The sequence below is a fragment of the Macadamia integrifolia genome, unplaced genomic scaffold (assembly GCF_013358625.1).
Source record: "Macadamia integrifolia cultivar HAES 741 unplaced genomic scaffold, SCU_Mint_v3 scaffold3056, whole genome shotgun sequence".
Lineage (NCBI taxonomy): Eukaryota > Viridiplantae > Streptophyta > Magnoliopsida > Proteales > Proteaceae > Macadamia > Macadamia integrifolia.
Window position 1 is genome coordinate 11,193 of NW_024869167.1, and position 19,786 is coordinate 30,978.

At 35.5% G+C, this 19,786-nt stretch overlaps 2 protein-coding genes across 2 annotated transcripts; one reads left to right on the plus strand and one right to left on the minus strand.

Annotated features, from left to right (window-relative positions):
- Positions 1 to 2,660: 2,660 nt before the first annotated feature.
- On the minus strand, positions 2,661 to 13,710 carry LOC122067680 (ABC transporter C family member 3-like). Its single transcript, XM_042631524.1, has 10 exons — positions 11,642 to 13,710; positions 11,131 to 11,217; positions 10,393 to 11,046; positions 10,126 to 10,290; positions 4,605 to 4,899; positions 4,283 to 4,491; positions 3,826 to 4,131; positions 3,324 to 3,387; positions 2,866 to 3,105; positions 2,661 to 2,761 (listed from the first exon to the last, which is right to left on the minus strand). The coding sequence occupies exons 1-10, from the start codon at positions 13,574 to 13,576 to the stop codon at positions 2,661 to 2,663; spliced, it is 4,056 nt and encodes a 1,351-aa protein (XP_042487458.1). The 5' UTR covers positions 13,577 to 13,710.
- Positions 13,711 to 18,892: 5,182 nt separating this feature from the next.
- On the plus strand, positions 18,893 to 19,464 carry LOC122067681 (putative F-box protein At4g05475). Its single transcript, XM_042631525.1, has one exon. The coding sequence runs from the start codon at positions 19,114 to 19,116 to the stop codon at positions 19,441 to 19,443; it is 330 nt and encodes a 109-aa protein (XP_042487459.1). The 5' UTR covers positions 18,893 to 19,113; the 3' UTR covers positions 19,444 to 19,464.
- Positions 19,465 to 19,786: the final 322 nt, after the last annotated feature.

Genomic DNA, 19,786 nt, shown 5'->3' on the forward strand with positions numbered 1-19,786 from the left:
AATGAGCTGGGTTTGTTGCATGTAGAGTGGGTTGGATGCGTGAGCTTATATAGAGGGATAATTTTGTAGCTTTGGCCAACAATTAATAAAAGGGGGAAGTTTTTGTTAGTCCCTTAAAAAGATGAAATATTTGTAATCTCCCAATTTCCCCTTAGAAAATGTTATAACTTCTAATTTTATTACTATCGTTAGAACATATTTCAAGTGCCGTTCAGCCCTCAAATTTCAAATTCCAAAATTATCCCTCAATTGTAGATAATTTTATACCAAAATACTCCTCACACTGCCCTACAGCCCTCACATTTTAAATGGCAAAATGACCTATGATTAAAGCATACTATTATTCTCTCAAAAGAGACTTTGTGCCCATCATTGATTTATTTAATTTTCTGAAATGGATCTATACATTTTTATTTTCCTACCATTGATTTGGCTAGCTAATGGTAGAAGTGAAGCTGAAAAAATAGAAAAAAGAAAACGCAAAAATTGTTATTCAGCTTACCTCAATTTTTTTTTTTTTTCTTTTTAGATGGGTACACCGTAGAAGGGGAGAGGGGGAAAGTTAACAATCAAGAAACTCGAATGTAAGACCTCCTGGTGAGTGTGAGCTTAACTCACCATAAACTCACCGACTGAGTGTGCCAACCTCAATAAGTGGAGTATGATTCTATGGAAAAAGAGAAAATGGAGGTTAGATAGAATTCTATGGGAAATAGAGAATAAAGGAAAAGAGAGAGAGAGAGAGAGAGAGAACAACTTTTATTACATGAAGTCCTACAGAAATGACATTGTTTATAAGTTTCCTATCGCACTTATTCAAACACTCATATTTATGATAGTTTGTGGAAATCAAGTATAAGTTTGCCACTATTTTTTACCTTTTCCACTTTTCCCGGTCAAACAAATAGGGCTTAGGAAAAGATTGGGTAATGGCCTTACCCTTCACCATATCATATCGTATCCATGTCCAACTCTTTCCATAATAAAATTCACATTTTACTCCAACTATTGGAGCCCCTATGCACCCATGAGAAGGGTCATTTATTGTCTAAAAATTTGCCAAGGGAGATATATATACAATCAAATTTACAATTACATCCACTAAAACAAAAATGATGCGAACTAAACATGTATTTCCCACCCAAAAGAGAATGGAAAAAGAAAACAAGAAAATGAGACTTAACTAGGGGATCCAAGTCTTCCCCTTTTAAGATGTCACAAGTCATTTAGTCATATGAAATTCCTAATTTATCGAAAGTAAGACAATTTTTTTGAAACAATAATACATCACTTAAAAAGTTGATGTCTTGAAGTGTATATATATATATAGATATATATATTTTCTTTTAAGTGAAGAACCTCAACCATACGTTTTTCAGGTCAAAATAACCTCCCATATGATTGGTCATAGGAGCAATTCAAATTGCCACTCTAGGAATAAAATATTTGGAACTTCTAGGTGAATAAGCATGACCATAGAAGAAAACTTTTAGAGGATAAGTTTAACCATATCTAGAATTGGGAAGAACAATTTAAGCATAGAAAAGATAACATAGTTGTAATTTAAGGAAATTTGGTAGTAGATAAATATATATATATATATATATATATTGTTTTTGGGGGGAAAGAACTAATATATATGTTTAATTTAGCAATAGGCAAGTTTTCAATTTTAAGCTATTTATAGAAAAAGTTTTTTGGCTGACATGCTTGAAGGGTATTGTGGGTTGAAATCGTCTGCAATTCCGATCTCGTACAATTCCGTGCAATACCACCTTCAGGCGGTGACACGTGTATTAATACCAATACAATGGTCCAGATCTGGTACAACTAATAAAACATTAAATCAGATCTGGACCATTGTATTGGTATCAATACATGTGTCACCGCCTGAAGGTAGTATTGCACGGAATTGTACGAGATCGAAATTGCAGACGATTTTTTTCCGGGTATTGTAGATGCTGCATTTTGTCATCCCAGGTAATGATGACAATAATCTCAATATTTTTCTCTTAGGGAAGACTCAATTATGAGGAAATGATCAAAATACCCTCACTTGATTTTTATTAGTAAAATAATCCTCAAAATTGGTTTTGACGAAACGAGATTTTCGGTGACATGTTGCATGACGAAGTCAGACAGCCGTGCTAACAATTATGACCATTCCAATGTAAGATTCCATTTTAAACTCAGCTATTAGCTTATGCCCCTAAAAGGAGTTGAATGAGAACTATTCAATTTTCATCTAAAGCAGTGAAGAACACTAAACACACCCATGAAAGTGACCCCAAGAAGGTAAAAGGAGTCAAACTCAGAACCATACTCTTCCTGAGGTGAAGGTCCCTTGTCAACTCGGCTACCTCATTGGGGTTAAATTTTAGCTCTATTTAATGTGCCACATGGCAGAGATTTATGGCGATCTATAGATACCTTCAAAGCAGTAAAACTTCTCCCAAGGTTTATAGACTTGCATAAAGACAAATTTATTTTCCTCTTCTTATCTTGCCAAAGGCCAGTGCCAACTCAAATGATTACCGGTAGCATCGATATTTATTCCACCATTTTCTACTAGTTTGTCATTCACAAAAGAGAAATTCACCTCTGGCTAATGCAACCTACTTAATCTAAACATTCAAACTCACTTGTTTGTTTTTATAAAACTACAAACTACATCTTTGAGTATACTCCTTAACAAGCTTTGCAAATGATGAGGATTTGATCTCTAGCAATTTGGCAGGGGAATCATATTCCAGTACAAGGCCTATGCAAGACAAGAAAACATGCCAATTTGATTAGCAGGTAATAGAAAAGTATGATAATACACATTATAAAATTCAATTGAGCTCGTTTTTACTAGTTACTAACCATTGTCAAGAAGGAGGACCATATCGTTATCAAGAATTGAAGTTATTCTATGTGCAATTGTGATGACAGTAGAATCTGAGAAGTGTTGCCTAATTGTTTTCTGAATTAGATAGTCAGTCGCAGTATCCACTGATGCGGTAGCTTCATCTAGTACTAACACTTTGCTCCTCTTGAGCAATACCCTTCCTAAACAGGCTAACTGCCTTTGGCCCATGCTCCAATTCTCTCCATTCTCATTCACTGCAGAAACCACCCAATAAAAATGTATTAGCTATTGAGGATCTCCTTAATGTTTCTTACCTAACTTTTTTCTTAGAATTGAGATTGGGGTTAGGAAATTGGCTCGTGCACTGGAAGTTAGATATATCATACAATAAGAATTTTGGAAGGATTGTACATGTGGATGAATAAATTGTTATGAGCAATTTAGGTACAAATGCTTATGAAAATAAACCAACCTGCATAATTAAGTTTCCCTTCCTTCTTTCTAACTTCATCACCAAGTTGGCATCTATCTAAAGCCTAAGGAAAAAAAAAAAAGTCTGTTAAGTTACCACCTTACTTTATTATTCAAGATGACATAGAATCATTACAGATGACATAAGAAAAAAGTAAAATTAAGAAGCAAGGGCGTACCAAATGGAAAGGAAAATATGCAAATAAATATAGTGCACTTCCCAAGTCTCAATTAAGAAGATCTCTTAGGCCAAACTTGGCCCAAAGACGATCCAATCAATCAATAAAATGATTTGTATACGTTAGTGGAATGGATTTCAAACAATGAACAAAAATAAAAAAATAAGACAACCACGAGAACGAAATTCATAGAGACACATATTCCAACTTGTCAATTGTAATATGTTTTCTTTGTGTGTGAATGATCACTAAGAAGAAGATATGTCCTTGCATCTTATCCTTGTTACTGATTAAATATTATTGATCAAATAACAAAAATCCCACCTCCCATATCTGTTCATCGGTGTACTCTTCAAGCGGATCAAGATTGTATCTTAGAGTCCCCTCAAACATTGTTGGCTCTTGCGGGATGATGCTCAACCTTGACCGCAAGTTATGAAGGCCAATCATGGAGATGTTGATATCATCTATCCAAATCTGACCGGTTGAAGGTTCAAGCATGCGGAAGAGAGCTTGTACAAGCGTTGATTTTCCACTTCCTGTTCGTCCAACAATGCCAATCTTCATTCCTTGAAGAAATGTGCATGTGAGACCTCGTAAGACAAAAGGCAGGTGTGGAGCATACCGAACCTATTTAAAGATTAAATAATCAAATCATTAAGTATGGAAAAATTTTATAGGAGTAGAAAGAACCATCCAACAATATTAGGCTTTAGAGGGTCCATTCAATAAAACAACATAATAAGAGAAAAAGACTTGAGGAATATAGATTGAGGAATACCTGTAGATCAACAATATCTATTTTCCCTTGTGATGGCCATTCAGGACCTGGCTTATTTTCTTCTACCACTAAAGGGGGTTCACTAGGTATACAAGTGTACTGCAGTATTCTTTCAACGGATATAATTTTATTCTCAACACTACTAAAATCCCATATGACCCCATGCATACTGAAACCAAGTCCATATGTAACAGCTAAACCCACAACACCTTCAAAAAAGAAAAAGAAAAAGAAAAAAAATTCAAATCATGCTTTTATCTTAGCAATCAATCATGATATTTTGAAAGGAGGATTTTATAAAGTCTCAAGTTCAAATTTTTACCTGGACTAAGTAAATCTTTCAGTACTAAGATTAAGAAAATCATAGAGATGGCATATGTTAATGATGCCAACATATCCATGCGGAAGCACAACCATTCCATTGCACCAGAGAAATGAAATTTAGGTCGAAAATACCCATCTACCAACTTGAGGTTTGTGTCTATGAACCTTTCTTCTTGATTGAAACATCTGATTGTTGTTGAACCTAAACTTGATTCAGCAAAATGTTGTATAATTGGAGCATGGCATACTCCGGCCAAGCGTGATAGTTCTCGTGCTGTCGACATATAGTATTGCTACAAAACAAGGTTCATAAAATGTGAAATTAATTATTTTCTAAAAAAATGCATACTAAATGCATAGAATATTCAAGATTTTCCCTTTTGGCAATTTCCTAATGCGAATTGCATATATTTATATCACTAATATTGATATTATCATTATGGAAGAAAATGCCAAAAAATATTCATTCCTTTTTTTACTTTAACTATTCTCTATGCAATGATTATAGTTTTATATTTTTTTATTAGATGTTGATTGAATCTTAAGCCTTTATTTGTTTATGCTTATTATGGATTATTTAACCAGGAACATTCAAGATGAGGTTCTATTATATATGCTTTTTGTTGATCATATTATTCCGGTGGATGTGACCATACTAATGATTAACAATAAGTTAGAGTTATGGAGATCTACTTTGTAATCAAGAAGTTTTAAGATAAATAGAACAAAGATAAAGTATATGGTGTGTAAATTTAGTCACATAAGGACAAATAATGAAGTGATAGAACCTGAGGAGAGAGAGATACCACAATGTAAATATTTTAGATATCTGGGGTCAACTTTAAACGAGGAAGATGATATAGAGATATTGTTTCTCACATAATAAAATTAGGATGGATGAAAGTGGAGAGGTAAATCTAAAGTGTTGTGTAACCAACGTATTCCTCAAATAAATTCTATAAGATAATTGGAAGACTGACTATGATGTATGGGGTGAAATTTTGGGCAGTCAAGAAGTGTAATATAGATAAGTTGATTGTAGAAGAAATGAGGATTTTGAGCTGACGGTATAACAAGAATAGGAGAGATAGAGAAAATAATGACTAGGTTAGAGATGATTTGAGGGTTTCCCTGATCCAGGATAAGCTCTGAGAATGTTGTTTAAGGTGGTATGGCTTTGTTCAAAGGTCTCATATAGAAGGAACTAGGGGCAGACAAAAAATGACTAGGTAAAGCTGTAAAGAAAACATTCATAGTCTAGACCTTGACTCTAGTATGACCTTCGACAGAGCTGTTTGGAGGGCTAAGATCCATGTAGCCAACCCCTTTTATGTGGGATGTTCCTAAGGTGATTTTTTTCTTCTTCTTTTATTTCCTCCCCCGTATGGATCCATGTACTCAACCCCATTTAGTGGGGGAAAGGCTGACTTGTTATTGATTGTGTTATGAATTTTACTTGTATGCCAACTCAACTCAGTGTTATCCCAACCAAAAGAGGTTGGCTATTTGGATAATATTTTTTTTCCATTTAGATTTATTCAAAAATAGCTATTTTTTGGCAGCTATTTTAATTAGGTCAGCTTTATTTATAATGACTATTCACGCTAGCTATTTTTTGGCAGCAAGAAGAGATCTTTGGAGTAACATAGTGGCTGCTACCCTTGTGCCTCAAGATCCTTGGCTAGTGATAGGTGACTTCAATGTTACCCTTGAATCTCTTGAGAAGAGAGGCCAGTTGTCTTTAATGTGGGATCTGAAGTAGAGTTTGAACGATGGTGGATGTGTGTGCCCTGATGCAGTTACCTTCTCAAGGCCGCAAATTCACTTGGTCGAACAATAGGAGACGATGAAACGTCTCTGTTGTTCCGGATAGGAGTTTTTGCAATGATGCATGGCTTTTCTGCTTTCAAAAGGTGTTTCAACATGGTTTGTAGAGAGTGCCATTAGACCATTATCCTTTGTTGATCACATTAGAGCCTACGGATAAATTGTAAAATTGCCCTTTTTGGTTCTAATGTTTTTGTGTGGATACGCAGTGCAAAATTCTTGGAGTGGGTGGATCAACAAGAATCCTCTATATATTTTCTCCCAAAAAATCAAATGCCTTAAAGGTGTTTTGAGACAACGAGTTTATTCAACATTTCCTAATTTTAATTTGGAGATAGATGAGGCCAAGCGATGCATGGAGGAGTTGCAGAAGCAAATTGAGATACATGGCCTAGATGATCAGTTGCTTGCAAAGGAGGCTGATGCAAAAACTAGATAGCTCAAGGCCTTAGAAAATTATAAAAATATTATGGGTGGAGAAGTCGTGGATCAGATGGAAGACGAAAAGTTATAGGTGCTCTAAATTATTCTATTTATCTACTAAGATGAGAAGGATAGAGAACATGATCAGAAAGCTAAAGAAGGGGGCATTTCGACCATCTTTGATAGGGGTCTGATTGAAGACTATGTAGCTGCTTTTTATGAAAATTTTCATAAAGGTACGTCTCAGACCATTTGTAGTGATTAATTGCATCCCAAGAGTTTTGGAGAAAATACATGGCCTAGATGATCAGTTGCTTGCAAAGGAGGCTGATGCGAAAACTAGATACCTCAAGGCCTTGGGAAATTATAAAAAAATTATGGGTGGAAAAGTCAAGGACCAGATGGAAGACACAAAGTGATAGGTGCCCTAAATTATTCCATTTATCTACTAAGATGAGAAGGATAAAGAACATGATCAGAAAGCTAAAGAAGGGGGCATTTCGACCATCTCTGATAGGGGTCTGATTGAAGAATATGTAGCTACCTTTTATGAAAATTTTCATAAAGGTACTTCTCAGACTGACCATTTGTAGTTGATTAATTGCATCCAAGAGTTTTAGAGAAAATAGATATAAGGAGATTGGACTCTATACTATTGGACTTTGAGATCAAGAATGTTGTTTGGGATCTTGACCCAGACAGTTCTCCTGGGCCTGATAGATTCACAGGCATGTTCTATAAACATTGCTGGGAGGTGATTTCTCATGATGATTATAATCCTGTTAGATATCTTTTCAAGGCTAATCGAATGGCTCAAGGGATTAATAGCACTTTTCTAGTTTTAATCCCTAAGTGGATAGTGCTTCCACCCTAGACCATAGTTAGCAAATTCGGATTCGGGAATTATTCGAACGGAGAATTATTCGGAATAATTCGGACGATTAATTTAAGGATTCGGTCAAAAAAGCTTATTGGGTTTTTTTTTTTTTGATTTATATTCACTTTTGAAAAAATCGTGAATTTTAAAGAATTTTATTTTTAATTCGGATTCGGTCCGAATTTTTGATAAAATTCGGAAAAATTCGGTTCGGCCGAATAATTCGTGAATTATTCGGCCGAATTGATAACACTGCCCTAGACTAATTTAGGCCGTTGTGTGTGGGGAACTTCTTCTACAAGATTATCTTTAAGTTGATTGCTATTTTGATGTCAATATTGCTTCTGAGATTAATCCTAAGGAACATGGAGCATTTCAAAAAGGAAAGATTATCCATTCAAATATCCGCTTGACTTCAGAGATGCCTAATTTGATATTTTCGACTACCAGAGGTAGATGGATGAAGCTAAAAATGGACATTCAGAAGGCTTACGACATTAACTCTTGAAACTTTATTTTCCATGTCATGAGGAAGTCTGGATTTTTTGAAAATTGGATACATCAATTGCTTGCTTCAACAAAGATTTTAGTTCTTCTAATGGAGGCCTTGTGGGGGTATTTTGGCGTGGAGAGGGGCTTTTGCCAAGGCGATCCATGTGATTTATGTGGGTCAGTGATGGAGTCTGTTAGGCACATTTTCCTTCAATGCCCCTTCTCTGAAGTGATTTGGAAGCACTTGTGTGAATGCTTCAATGTGAATTGGAAGAAGTTTGATATTGCGAGTGACCTTATCATATGGTGGAAAAGGATAATAAAAATGATAGGAATTAGAGAGGCATGGACCATGGCTATGGTAATTATCTCTGAGTATATATGGAGGGAGAGAAACTCTCACCAATATGGTGGATCTTCAAGAAGGCCTTCTATTGTGATTCAAATGATTAAGGGGGATACAAGGGATTGTAATACGAATACCAAAGGAATGGTGAGGTCTATTCTTGATGTAATATGCTGCACTAAGCTGGGTCTGGAAATTGAAAATAGGAATTACAATCCTAGTCTGGAGGTTTTTTTTGTGTTAGTCCCAAATCAGCTAGGTTAAGCTTAATTTTGATGGAAGTTTCCATAGGGAATCCAGGACAAATAGGGGTCGGAGGGGTTTTGCATGACCATAATGGAAAGATATTATTTTCATTCAGTATATACTTGGGGGGTGAAAGGAATTTTTTAAGCTGAGTTTGAAGGGCTTATGCACGATCTTATGCGAGTAAAAGAGATGGATGTTTCCACTATATGGATAGAGTCAGATTCATCAGTTGTGGTCACCTTGGTTCAACATCAAAAGTCCCTTGGTTTGCTGTTCAAAGATGGATTCATCTAAGACCCTTTCTGAAGAAAAATAATTGGAGGATAACAAATAATTTTAAGGAGGTTAACTCCATTGTGGATTATTTTGCAAAAAAGGTAGTCAAGTCTAGGATCTTTATGGAGAATGATAGGATCCCAACTCATATTGTTGAGAGATTAGCGATGGATGGGATGGGTAGACCGTATTATGGATTTTGTTACTGCATTGCTTGTTCCCGCTGATTGCAATGCCAAATGTGGGGGTTTAATTAGCATTTTTTTGTTCTCTTTTGATGTAATATTTTGATTGATCTATTTAATTCAATTATCTTTAGAGAGAGAGAGAGAGAGAGAGAGAATCTCCGCTTGACTTGAAATTGTTGGACCACTAAGACAAGACATTGCAATAAACATTTCTTTAATACTTAATATTCAGTTGTCGAGAATCATTTATTATTTAAAACTTTATACCGATATATTATTTTTAAAAGTATGTACTAATTTATTTTCATGATTATTATTAGCCAATGGAAAAAATAGAAATTATTTATTAAAGTCCTTCTTTTTCTTAAACTCATGTTAATTATTATCTAATTTTTTAGTATAGGTTCCAACCAATGGAGCTAATAGGCCATATTAAATATGCCATATTATATTTATCCATACATATCGAAAGTGCAACATGTCTCTTTAGGTGCACCTTGCACTTTGATAACATGGCATTGTTTGGTCATTTATTTTCAAATATTTTTGGTAAGCGAAAGACAACAATTTTGCATTGACTATATAAAAATGTGTGATTGAAAACAAAGCTTTCTTGCATATATTCTTTATAAATTCAAGAAGAACATTATGCTATATATCATCATTTCACACCCAAGCATATATGCGTCAATTACCAAATTGATTTCTTTGTTGAATAAAGCAAATGCAGAATTCACTAATCTTCAAGCTTGAACCAACTTATATTATGGTATGTTAACCTTGATGAAAATATAGTTAAGCTTGATTTAATCATGAGAAGTGGAAGTTCCTATAGAATTACCTGGTACCAGATGCAGACCACAGTCATTGGAATAAAAACAATTAATATTTGCCATGAAACTTGTGACATTACTGCAGTAGTTCCTAGGAATCCGATAATTGAAGTAAGAAGTTCTTCAATTTCATGTGGAATAGTGGTATCAACTGCACTTTGATCTATGGATGCCTGTATACAAAAATAGATTTTATTTAAAATTGTATTAATTTTTGTGGGTCATCAAAGCAACATCACTCGAATTTTAAAAGTAATTAAACATATTTTACTGACCCGATTTAGAATCCTTCCACTTGGAGTAGAATCAAAAAATAACAAGGGAGAGCGAAAAATGCACAAATGCATTTTGTTGAAGAACATATTGGCTGTCTTGTATCCAACAGATACAATAAGAATGGACCTTATAAGTACACAAAGAGAGCTTCCAAGGGTCAAATAACCATAGACAAAGATGAAAGTGGATCCTCTACCATAAGGTCTTATATCCTCTGAAATGGGAGTAGCCAACACCATCCAATAATTACTAACTATTACGAGAACCTCATAAAGAATTTGTGATAGCAATATCAATGGTACAAAAACCCCTTTATATGTAGCAGTAACATACTTCCAATAGATTGAAAGACTAACTCCACCATTTTCTCTCTTTTCTTCTTGTACAAGTTGTCCTTCTTGCCCAACCGGATTATTTGTTTTGCAATTTTTGGGTACCGTTTCCTCGTCATCTTTAATAGACTTATTTCTACACAACAGATTACTATCAGCTTCCTCACCATTAATTAAATTATCTAAAGTAGGCCCACGTTCAATATAATTAAGGTTTGTCAAAGCTTTCTTATGTGGATCCACTAACTCCATAAAATCAGTTCCTGAATTAAAAAGTTCTTCGTACTTTCCTACTTGAGTAATTCTTCCATTTCTCATGACCTGCCAAAAAAGTGAATGCAAATAATGATTCTCAAACTAGGTTGAGGATTATGTAGTCAAGAAAAGAAGATGACATATTCTCACCAAGATAAGATCAGCAGAAGGTAAAAACTCTACTTGGTGGGTAACATAAATTATAGTTTTTGAACCCAGCATTCCCAGCAAACATTCCTATCACAAAAGTTCAGATCTCAATATTTAGTTATTCAAAAAGAATTTGTGGTTACTTAAAAGAGCCAAATTGATATACATATTAATATACTTTAATTTTATAAAGACAAGTAACATCAAACCATAGATATTATATACGAACATACATTGCTAAATATTATGTGTCGATATGTATTTTTTGGTTAGATATTATATATGAACATGCATTGCTAAATATTATGTGTTGATATGTATTGTTTGTTTAGACAACTATGATTTCGTTATCTTAAATCAATTCCCCATCATACACAACTTTTTGGGGTGGGGGGTAAGAAATCATACTCAATTTCTAGTGAACAAAATTCTAGTGTAAGCAATGATATGTATAGTTTCAAGCCATGATCATAAAGGAAAATGTTCGAAGTGGAGATTAAAGAATAGCTACCTTAAATAGATGAGTTCCCGTGTGAGCATCCACAGCACTAAAAGGATCATCAAGCAAATAAATATCAGCATCATGGTATAAAGCACATGCAATCTGGATTCTTTGCTTCTGCCCACCACTCAGGTTGACCCCTCTGTCCCCTATGATAGTTTGATCTCCAAAGGTAAATAATTCAAGGTCTTTATTTGATGAGCATGCTTTAAGAATAATATTATACCTTTCCTTGTCCATCTCTTTACCAAACAATATATTGTCTATTATCTTGCCATTTTGTATCCAAGGTGATTGTGCAACATAGGCCTTCGTCCCATTCAACTTAATAGCTCCAGATACCTTTGGTACTTCCCCCAATATGCATGAAAGTAGGCTTGATTTTCCTGACCCAGTAGAACCACAAACAACCACTCTCATACCACGATACACTTGAAAATTAATATCTTTTAATGTGAGATTAGGGGAATAAAGGTCCCAAGAAAAGTTTCCCTCGACTATCTCAATTGCAACATTGGCACAATCTCTTGGAAGCTTTTGTACTATATTCGGATGAATATCATCAAGACATAGGAATGAAGCTATCCTATCAAGGGAAACTTTAGTCTGAACTACCATAGATATTGTGTCTGGGAGATTATAAATTGGCCATCGTAACATCTCAAATGTCGCAAGTGCAGATAAGATATTCTCTGATTCTAGTGGAATTCCCATATACACACAAAACCCAAAAGTAACCATAGATACAAACATGGGAGCAAACAAGAAGACAAATGCAGTCATAGCTGATGTATAAAGTAATTTTTTTAGCCATCTTGTTTCAAAGTTCCTAAGTTCAATTATCTTAGCCAAGAACTTCATCTCCCAACCTTGGAGCTTGAGAGTCCTTATATTCCTCAGAGCCTCAGATGTCACCTTCATCCTTTGATCTTTTGAATCCATCAATTCCCCGTAAAATTTCTCCTGTAATTTTCCCAATGGAATATTTGCTAACATCAAAATCAATGTGGAAATAAAAGCTATGATTGAAGCGAGCCCAAGGTTATTATACAAGATCAACAATGCTAGAACAATTTGAAGAGGAAGCCTCCATATATCATGCAAGTACCAACTAAAAAAGCCAATCCTCTCAACATCAACACTCATCAAATTAATGTTCTCTCCACTAGTATAGCACCGCTTTGATTGGCTTGAAAGCCCAAGAGACTTTTTATAGATTATTGCAAAGAAGGCAGCACGTACCCTGTTCCCCATCTGTCGCAATTGAAAAAACAAATGTCTCTCTGATAGGCACCTTATGAGCTTTGACAGAAAGAAAATAAACACTAGTGCATAGCTTTTATATTTTAATTGGTGAGAGCTATTGAGATTTTGAACAAAGGCCTTAATAAGGTATGGCCCAACATAAGAAGCCAATGTGCGTACAATGGAGAATAGAGCCGTCCATAAAATTTCTTTCCATGTTGAGAGAATCAATGCTTTCACCAACTTGAGTGTACTTACGTGACCAATATAACCATTGGCATTGTCATCATATTCAAGTTTATTTCTAAAATGAGCAAAAACCACATTGGCTCTATCACAATTGGCAAGCTGAGGAACATCTTCAAGGTCCAATGTCTTTTTATACCCGAGTGTGAGCAAAGGGCCCATCCAAGCAAAAGTAAAAATGCTAAGAATATTAGCATTTGCATAAGGAGTTACATTTTCTCGATCAACACTAGATCCTTGTCTATTGTCACCGTTGCTTCGACTAGAACTAGTTTTCAAAAGTGGTTCCAAAATATGAGAATATCCATCTTCTCTCTCCTTGTCAAACAATCCAACATAACAAAAGAACAAACCAAAAATAATGGACACAATATCAGAGACCCATATAAGGAACGGTAAGGATGAATGTTTCTTATACAAACTAAGATGTATAACAAGATAGGAACAAGACATTAGGAAGTAGAAGGCCCACCAGTTCCTCAGTAGAATGGGAAACTATGTTCACTTGAATAATAAAATTGGTTGTACAAATATGCAGAGATCCCAAACCAAGTGAATGTTCTGAATACAAAATCCAATTGCGCAAGAAGCTTTAGTACAGACCAACCATGTCTATACCCAGACAGGTAGTTTAACACACATAGGAGAAGATGACATAAAAAAAGACCCACACAAGATAGAAAGGTTGACCAATAGTATGAAAAATATTTATTCTTCAACATTGGTTTTGAATTTTCAAGTGTAGGTATCATGTGTCTCTTAGAAGCCCAGGAAATGTATAATAGTAATAACATAATTAGGTGTGAAGAAGCTGAAAACCCGTGTAAGAAAATGGTTGTAGAAGATTGTGAAAAAGATGATATCCAGATATTCATATCACTCTTTGATTCTTCAAATTCGTTCATATTCACAATTTATTTCACCTGTTTATAATTTGATGTCTTAGTTCAGGAGATTCCAAGACATATCCTATCAAATTTACCACAATTGGAATTGAAGTGAACCCATTTGCAAAAATAGTGCGTAAACTCTAGCATTTAAACATCAATTATTTCCGCTTATATGTTCTAGAAAGGCTTAATCCAACGGTAGAGTCTCAATATCACCTTTAGATGCAGTTGAACCTATTCAAAAAAAAAATATTTCAAAATATATAACAATCCAGAGAATTGGAGAAATTTTCATAGAAAAGTCAAGATTGGAAGAAGCTACGATTATATATGAATAAGTCCATGGTCAGTGAAGAGCATCAATAGAGAGAATACAAGCTTAGTAATATGTGATGAAATAATCAAATAAATAATTTAGGAATAACATATTGGAGCAAAATGCAAAGAAAGGCAAAGAATTCCCTATCATAAGAACACCAAATGATGGATTGCAATAGATTTCAATGGAAAAATAAAAGGTAATAAAAAAAATTAAAGTTCCAAAATAGCAGATCCGCAAAATAATAACCATTTAAATGACATAAAAAATAATTAACATGTGAATATAATTGTCAAATATTGATATACAATAGCCTTTTTGCATAAAACCTTGTCAAATCATTAACGACAACTTTAAAATAATCGAATATGAAGGGGGAAATCCTAGTGACATAACACAACAACTTACCATACTCAACCTGATTTTATGTACGAATCAATCATTAGTTATATAATTCACCATATTAAGTGACTTGATTCAATCCATGTCATACGTTCAAAATACAAACCCTTTATTATATACAGTAATCACATTCTTGAGTCTCTAGCTATACTTTTGTAACAAGAATAGACTAAAGTCAATTCTATCACATTCAACAATTGTATAAGTTGTGATGTAGGAAATGTTCATACCAAAAAAAAAAAGATGTAGGAAATGTTAGGAAAATTTTTCATATTGGAAAACTCTAGAACCTTAAATGACTTCACATACTTGGAGAGTTGGAGGCCTCTCCACCTAAAATCTTAAGTTTTTGAATTAGATAGGAGAAGTTTTGATAAGCGACCTGAAATCTATGTCATATATAAGCCCGTCCAAATGATTTCCAACATACACCACAAATCAGATGTTAATACAGAAAACAGCTATGCCACATCAATAGTACAACATAAGTAATTAGGGATAATGAAAAATGTATGTGATACAATAAAGCCAACAAACTTTACAACCTCTAAATATAGCATATCTAACTAATCAAATAGAAACTACCAGCCTCCTTTATCCTCCACGGTGACATAATGTGGTGTGCAACATTTGAATCAAGGGTTCAAAGAGAGAGAGAGAGAGAGAGAGAGAGAGAGAGAGAGAGAGAGAGAGAGAGCTCTTCTCGGTAGTGTCTATCGCCCAAGTCTTGTCCATAGCTACCTACGTGAGCGACATGGGGAGGCAATCATCCAACGATTTTTGGCACTTCATTCTCTAAGCCTTTATCATTGCCTCATTTTCCGCTCCAAATAACTATGGGCCAAACTGGATGATGGACGCTAAGGAGAAGAGCCGAATCCGAGAGAAAAAGGGGGGTTGTTAAAACAACTAACAAAGCCTTGTGACGCCAATCTTTTTCTTTTAATTCCAAAAGCACATCTCCCTACAAGATGGGCGTATTTCAATATACATAGCACGGTTACTGTATCTTTTAATTTCAAAAGCACATCGCCAATCAGTTATATATACTTATTTCCTTCTCAACTTCCTTATCCAAGTGACATCCCAACCCCACCCCCTCCCCCTCCCCCTCCCCCTCCCCCTTTCCATGTACAATGTAACCTCTCCCATTATCTCTCACACCTGGATATGAATTGTATTTATATACATATATGCTTCTTTGTCATGTTCAATAAAAAACAACAAATGAAAAAAAAAAGATCGAGTTTTCCTTAAACCACCATAAGTTCCCCTTCACCGTGGGGCTTCAGATGCACCAGGATGTATCATGAGAAAAACTTTCTCCAAACAAAAATATAAAGCCATTTTTCTTTTTTTTAATAGATGAGCCCTGAAAAAAAAAAAAAAAACACAAAGGAAATAGGTGATGAATAGATTATGGAGCCGTTTTTGTGTCATTCAAGAAGAAAGAAGGATGGGAAAAGAGCAATACAGTTGCATAAGAGGGAAAAGGTTAAGGCCCGACAAACCTTGTCTTAAACCTCAAACCTAGCTTAGTGAAGGAAAACAAGAATCCCACTTGGGTTCTCTAGAGAGAGAGAGAGAGAGAGAGGTGCACCTGACAATGAAGATTTCTGTTGCACCTCATCAACGAACTTAGATCATGACCTCTACTGGTAACGTGACTCAAGCTGGGAAGTGGGAAGCGCCTAGGGAGCATTTCTAAGGTTACGAAGGAAATGGGGCGATGATAACTCCTCGTCACTCCCTGTGTAATAGGAAAGTGAAGGGTCTGTATCTTTTGTAGCGTAACTGTAACATGGGAAGCGCGGGAGCATTTGTTAGTTACCAAGGAAAATCCATGGGAGGCACGTATGACTTGACCTGGTCTCAACTCTGTAAGACTTAACGGAGAAGTAGGAAAGTGGTCCGTGTCCTCTTGATTGAACGGAACACCCACGGGCTACAGCCGATTATAACTCCTTAACTACAAGCTAGCTTCCCTGCAACAACAAATTCAGGCTCACAATATTTATGAATCTGTGAAAAAGACCCCGCTGCCTCGCACTGAAGATGCTCTCGTGTGTTAACTCGTGTTGACTGTGAGAGCTGATGTGTACTTTTAGGGTGTGTGTGGACAGCAAAATAACCATTCCACCTAATATTGAATGATTGGACATTACCATTGGTCCCACACTGACATAAGAAAAAAAAAAAAAAAAAAGATTTCATTTATCACATTAATAGCCCACCAGCCCATATCAACATTTCAATTGGGAATTTATTTATTTTTTAACACAATTTACTAAAGGGAAAAAATTTCCCCCCATGTCTACAAGCAACAAATGGCTAACAGAAAGAAGAGAAGTACAACATGAAAAGGGGATTGGGATAGGGATCGAGCAGCAATAGTTCCCGAAAAGAGTGCCGGAAAAAAACCTTGGGAATGAGTTGAGCAAGCTGCTGACAATAAAAAATGATAAACTTAAACCTCCATGGCAAGCTGCATGTTGAGCTTCTATGAAGAAGGTTGATAACATGAAGATTGTCACTTTCTATAATAATGTTTGGAAGTTGAAAGTGGAGGTTTAAACAAAGAGCATTTCACACAGAATCCCAAGTGGGTTATCCTTCCATCAGTTTCCTCAGACTCTTTATTTAGTCGTGTTAATTTTAGGTCTCATCTCCCAACTTTTGTGAAATATAAAAAGTCTTTCATGTTGATGCTATATTCTCCTTAGCCTCTATTCTGGTTGAGAAGCCACACGATCAGGTAGCGATCTCTTATCCTTATAAAAATTGAGAAAAAGAGTTATCTGATCAAACAAGGTCCTCTGCACCTTCTCACATTATTTTTTATGTTTCCCTGTTTTTTAGACTCGATGAAAATAATATGAAGAGCCCCAGCCTTTTCCCAATAATTAGATAATTATTGTGGCCCATTGTTTAGGTTAATTGATTCTTATCCCACTTTGGTTATTGGACTGGAATGGATAAGCCCAAGCCCGGCCCATTACAACAGCTCTCTCTGGTCTTCCGTGTACCACAATAACCTAAGCCTGTAAGAAAGATACTTGCCCAATTCAAGTGGTGTCCCTAAGTTTTCCGACAAGCAGGCCCCAACCTTCCCACCTAGTCCTCAAGACAGGTGTTAAGTTTCAGCCCCTTATGGAGTTCTTTATGTTTATGGTGAAGTTGGGAAGTTTTATCGGGAAAATAACAAGCTCTGTAAGTTCAGTCAGATTGCTAATCTCTCCCCCTTTACTTGCTTTTTAAATGTTTGTTGTATTCTCGTAGGTTTGTTACTTGTAAGAATTTTTCATGCTCGATTGTGTGGCCTATCAATTGCATACATCCGACATTTGGGTTTTGCCCATATTTTAGGATGTTATTTCAAATCAAAATCATTTACAATCAAATCGTTTCAATTGAGACCTAAATCAATAATTAGTCATTTTGAGAGCTAATAAACCAAATAAAATAGAACAAACAAATAATTTTTTTAAAGAAAACCGATTATGAACCTCATAAAAAAAAAAAAAGAAGAAAAATCAACAAAACAAAAAATCGAAAACAAATAAACCGATTAGAGAGGATCCCTACTACGGTGTCAAAAAAGCCCGATCAGCTCAAACCCGCCTTACGCCGGAACAGGACCTAGGCTGAGGTTCAACCTATAGGGTAAACTAGGGTTGAGAATTTCATGCCCGATGCCCAGTTGAGGTTTCAACCCAACCCTAACCCTGTTTATTAAGTATATAGTAATATAAGTATATTAATAATTATAAATGGTACTTACACAAAAATGTCTGCAAAAAGTCTTTCGTTTTCTACAATATGTATATATTCACACAAAAACTTTGGTCTTAGCTTATGCAATATAGCAAGATCAAGTAGCCAAGTAACCAATAGTATTGGACTGAACTAGATTGAGTTAAGCCCGACACAATCAAGATCGATTAGGGCTGGGCTGAATAGAGCTAAAGCTGACAGAGTTGAGCCTAGGCTGAGATATCCCAACCCGACATAAGGCTGGACAAGGTTTGGGTTAAGTCAAAAAACCTTAGGGTTGGACTGAGATTTTTAAAAATGAAGCCCAACCCGGCCCATTGACAACCCCCATTCCCTACGCTCCTCTCTCTCATTAATTTGGAAGGCATGCGTGCCACACAACCATCAGCCAAGCTATCTGAAACCCAGAAATAGGCTTAAGCCGCTTAACTAGTTGACTGCCAATTGGTAATTGGTTTTGGGCTTTTAGAATTTCCATTTCTCTGTTCGTAGAATCGATGATTTCCTGTCGAGAAGAATCTGTTTGAACCCTAGAAGTTTGATTTCATTTTTTACTTCTCGTCTTTTGATCGAAATTTGTGTACTCTTGGAATTGTTATGCAACCATGGAGTCTGTAGATCAAATTAGATCCGAAGAGATGAGGAACTGGCTTGATTTGCCTCAGGATGTTATGCTTCTGATATTTATGAAGTTGGGTCCCGTTGAAGTCCTCGTCAGAGCTCAAAGCGTGTGTTCTTCGTGGAGAAAGCTCTCCAAAGAGCCTCAACTCTGGCGATTAATAGATTTTAGAGATCATTGGGATTTAGCGCCATATGAAGTTGATTTTGAGGAAGTGGTGAGGCATGCCGTGGACAGGAGTTGTGGGCAGTTGATTGAGTTCTCTATCGAACATGTTTGCACTGATGAGTTTTTGAAGTATATCACTGATAGGTAAAGCTCTTGTAACCCTCTCTTATGTGATTATGTTCTTCTCTCTTTTTGTGGTGATGGGTTTCGTTTTCGAATTTTTTTCCCCTGCTAAAGATCCCCTTTTATTTCATTAGATCAAATATTTTGTGGTTCAGTAATCAGTTTATTGGTAGGTTACAAGTACAGTGTTTTAGATTACTCGATACCTTAATTTGTTAAATTTCCCAACCAATATGGTGGGGAATTCGGCAACCCTCATAGAAATTAATCATCCCACAAGTTTCATATTTGAAAACTAAGTCAGAAATCTGAAAATGAAAAGTGAAGATGATTTATTTTCATGAAATCAAAGTTCCATACCGACCCTA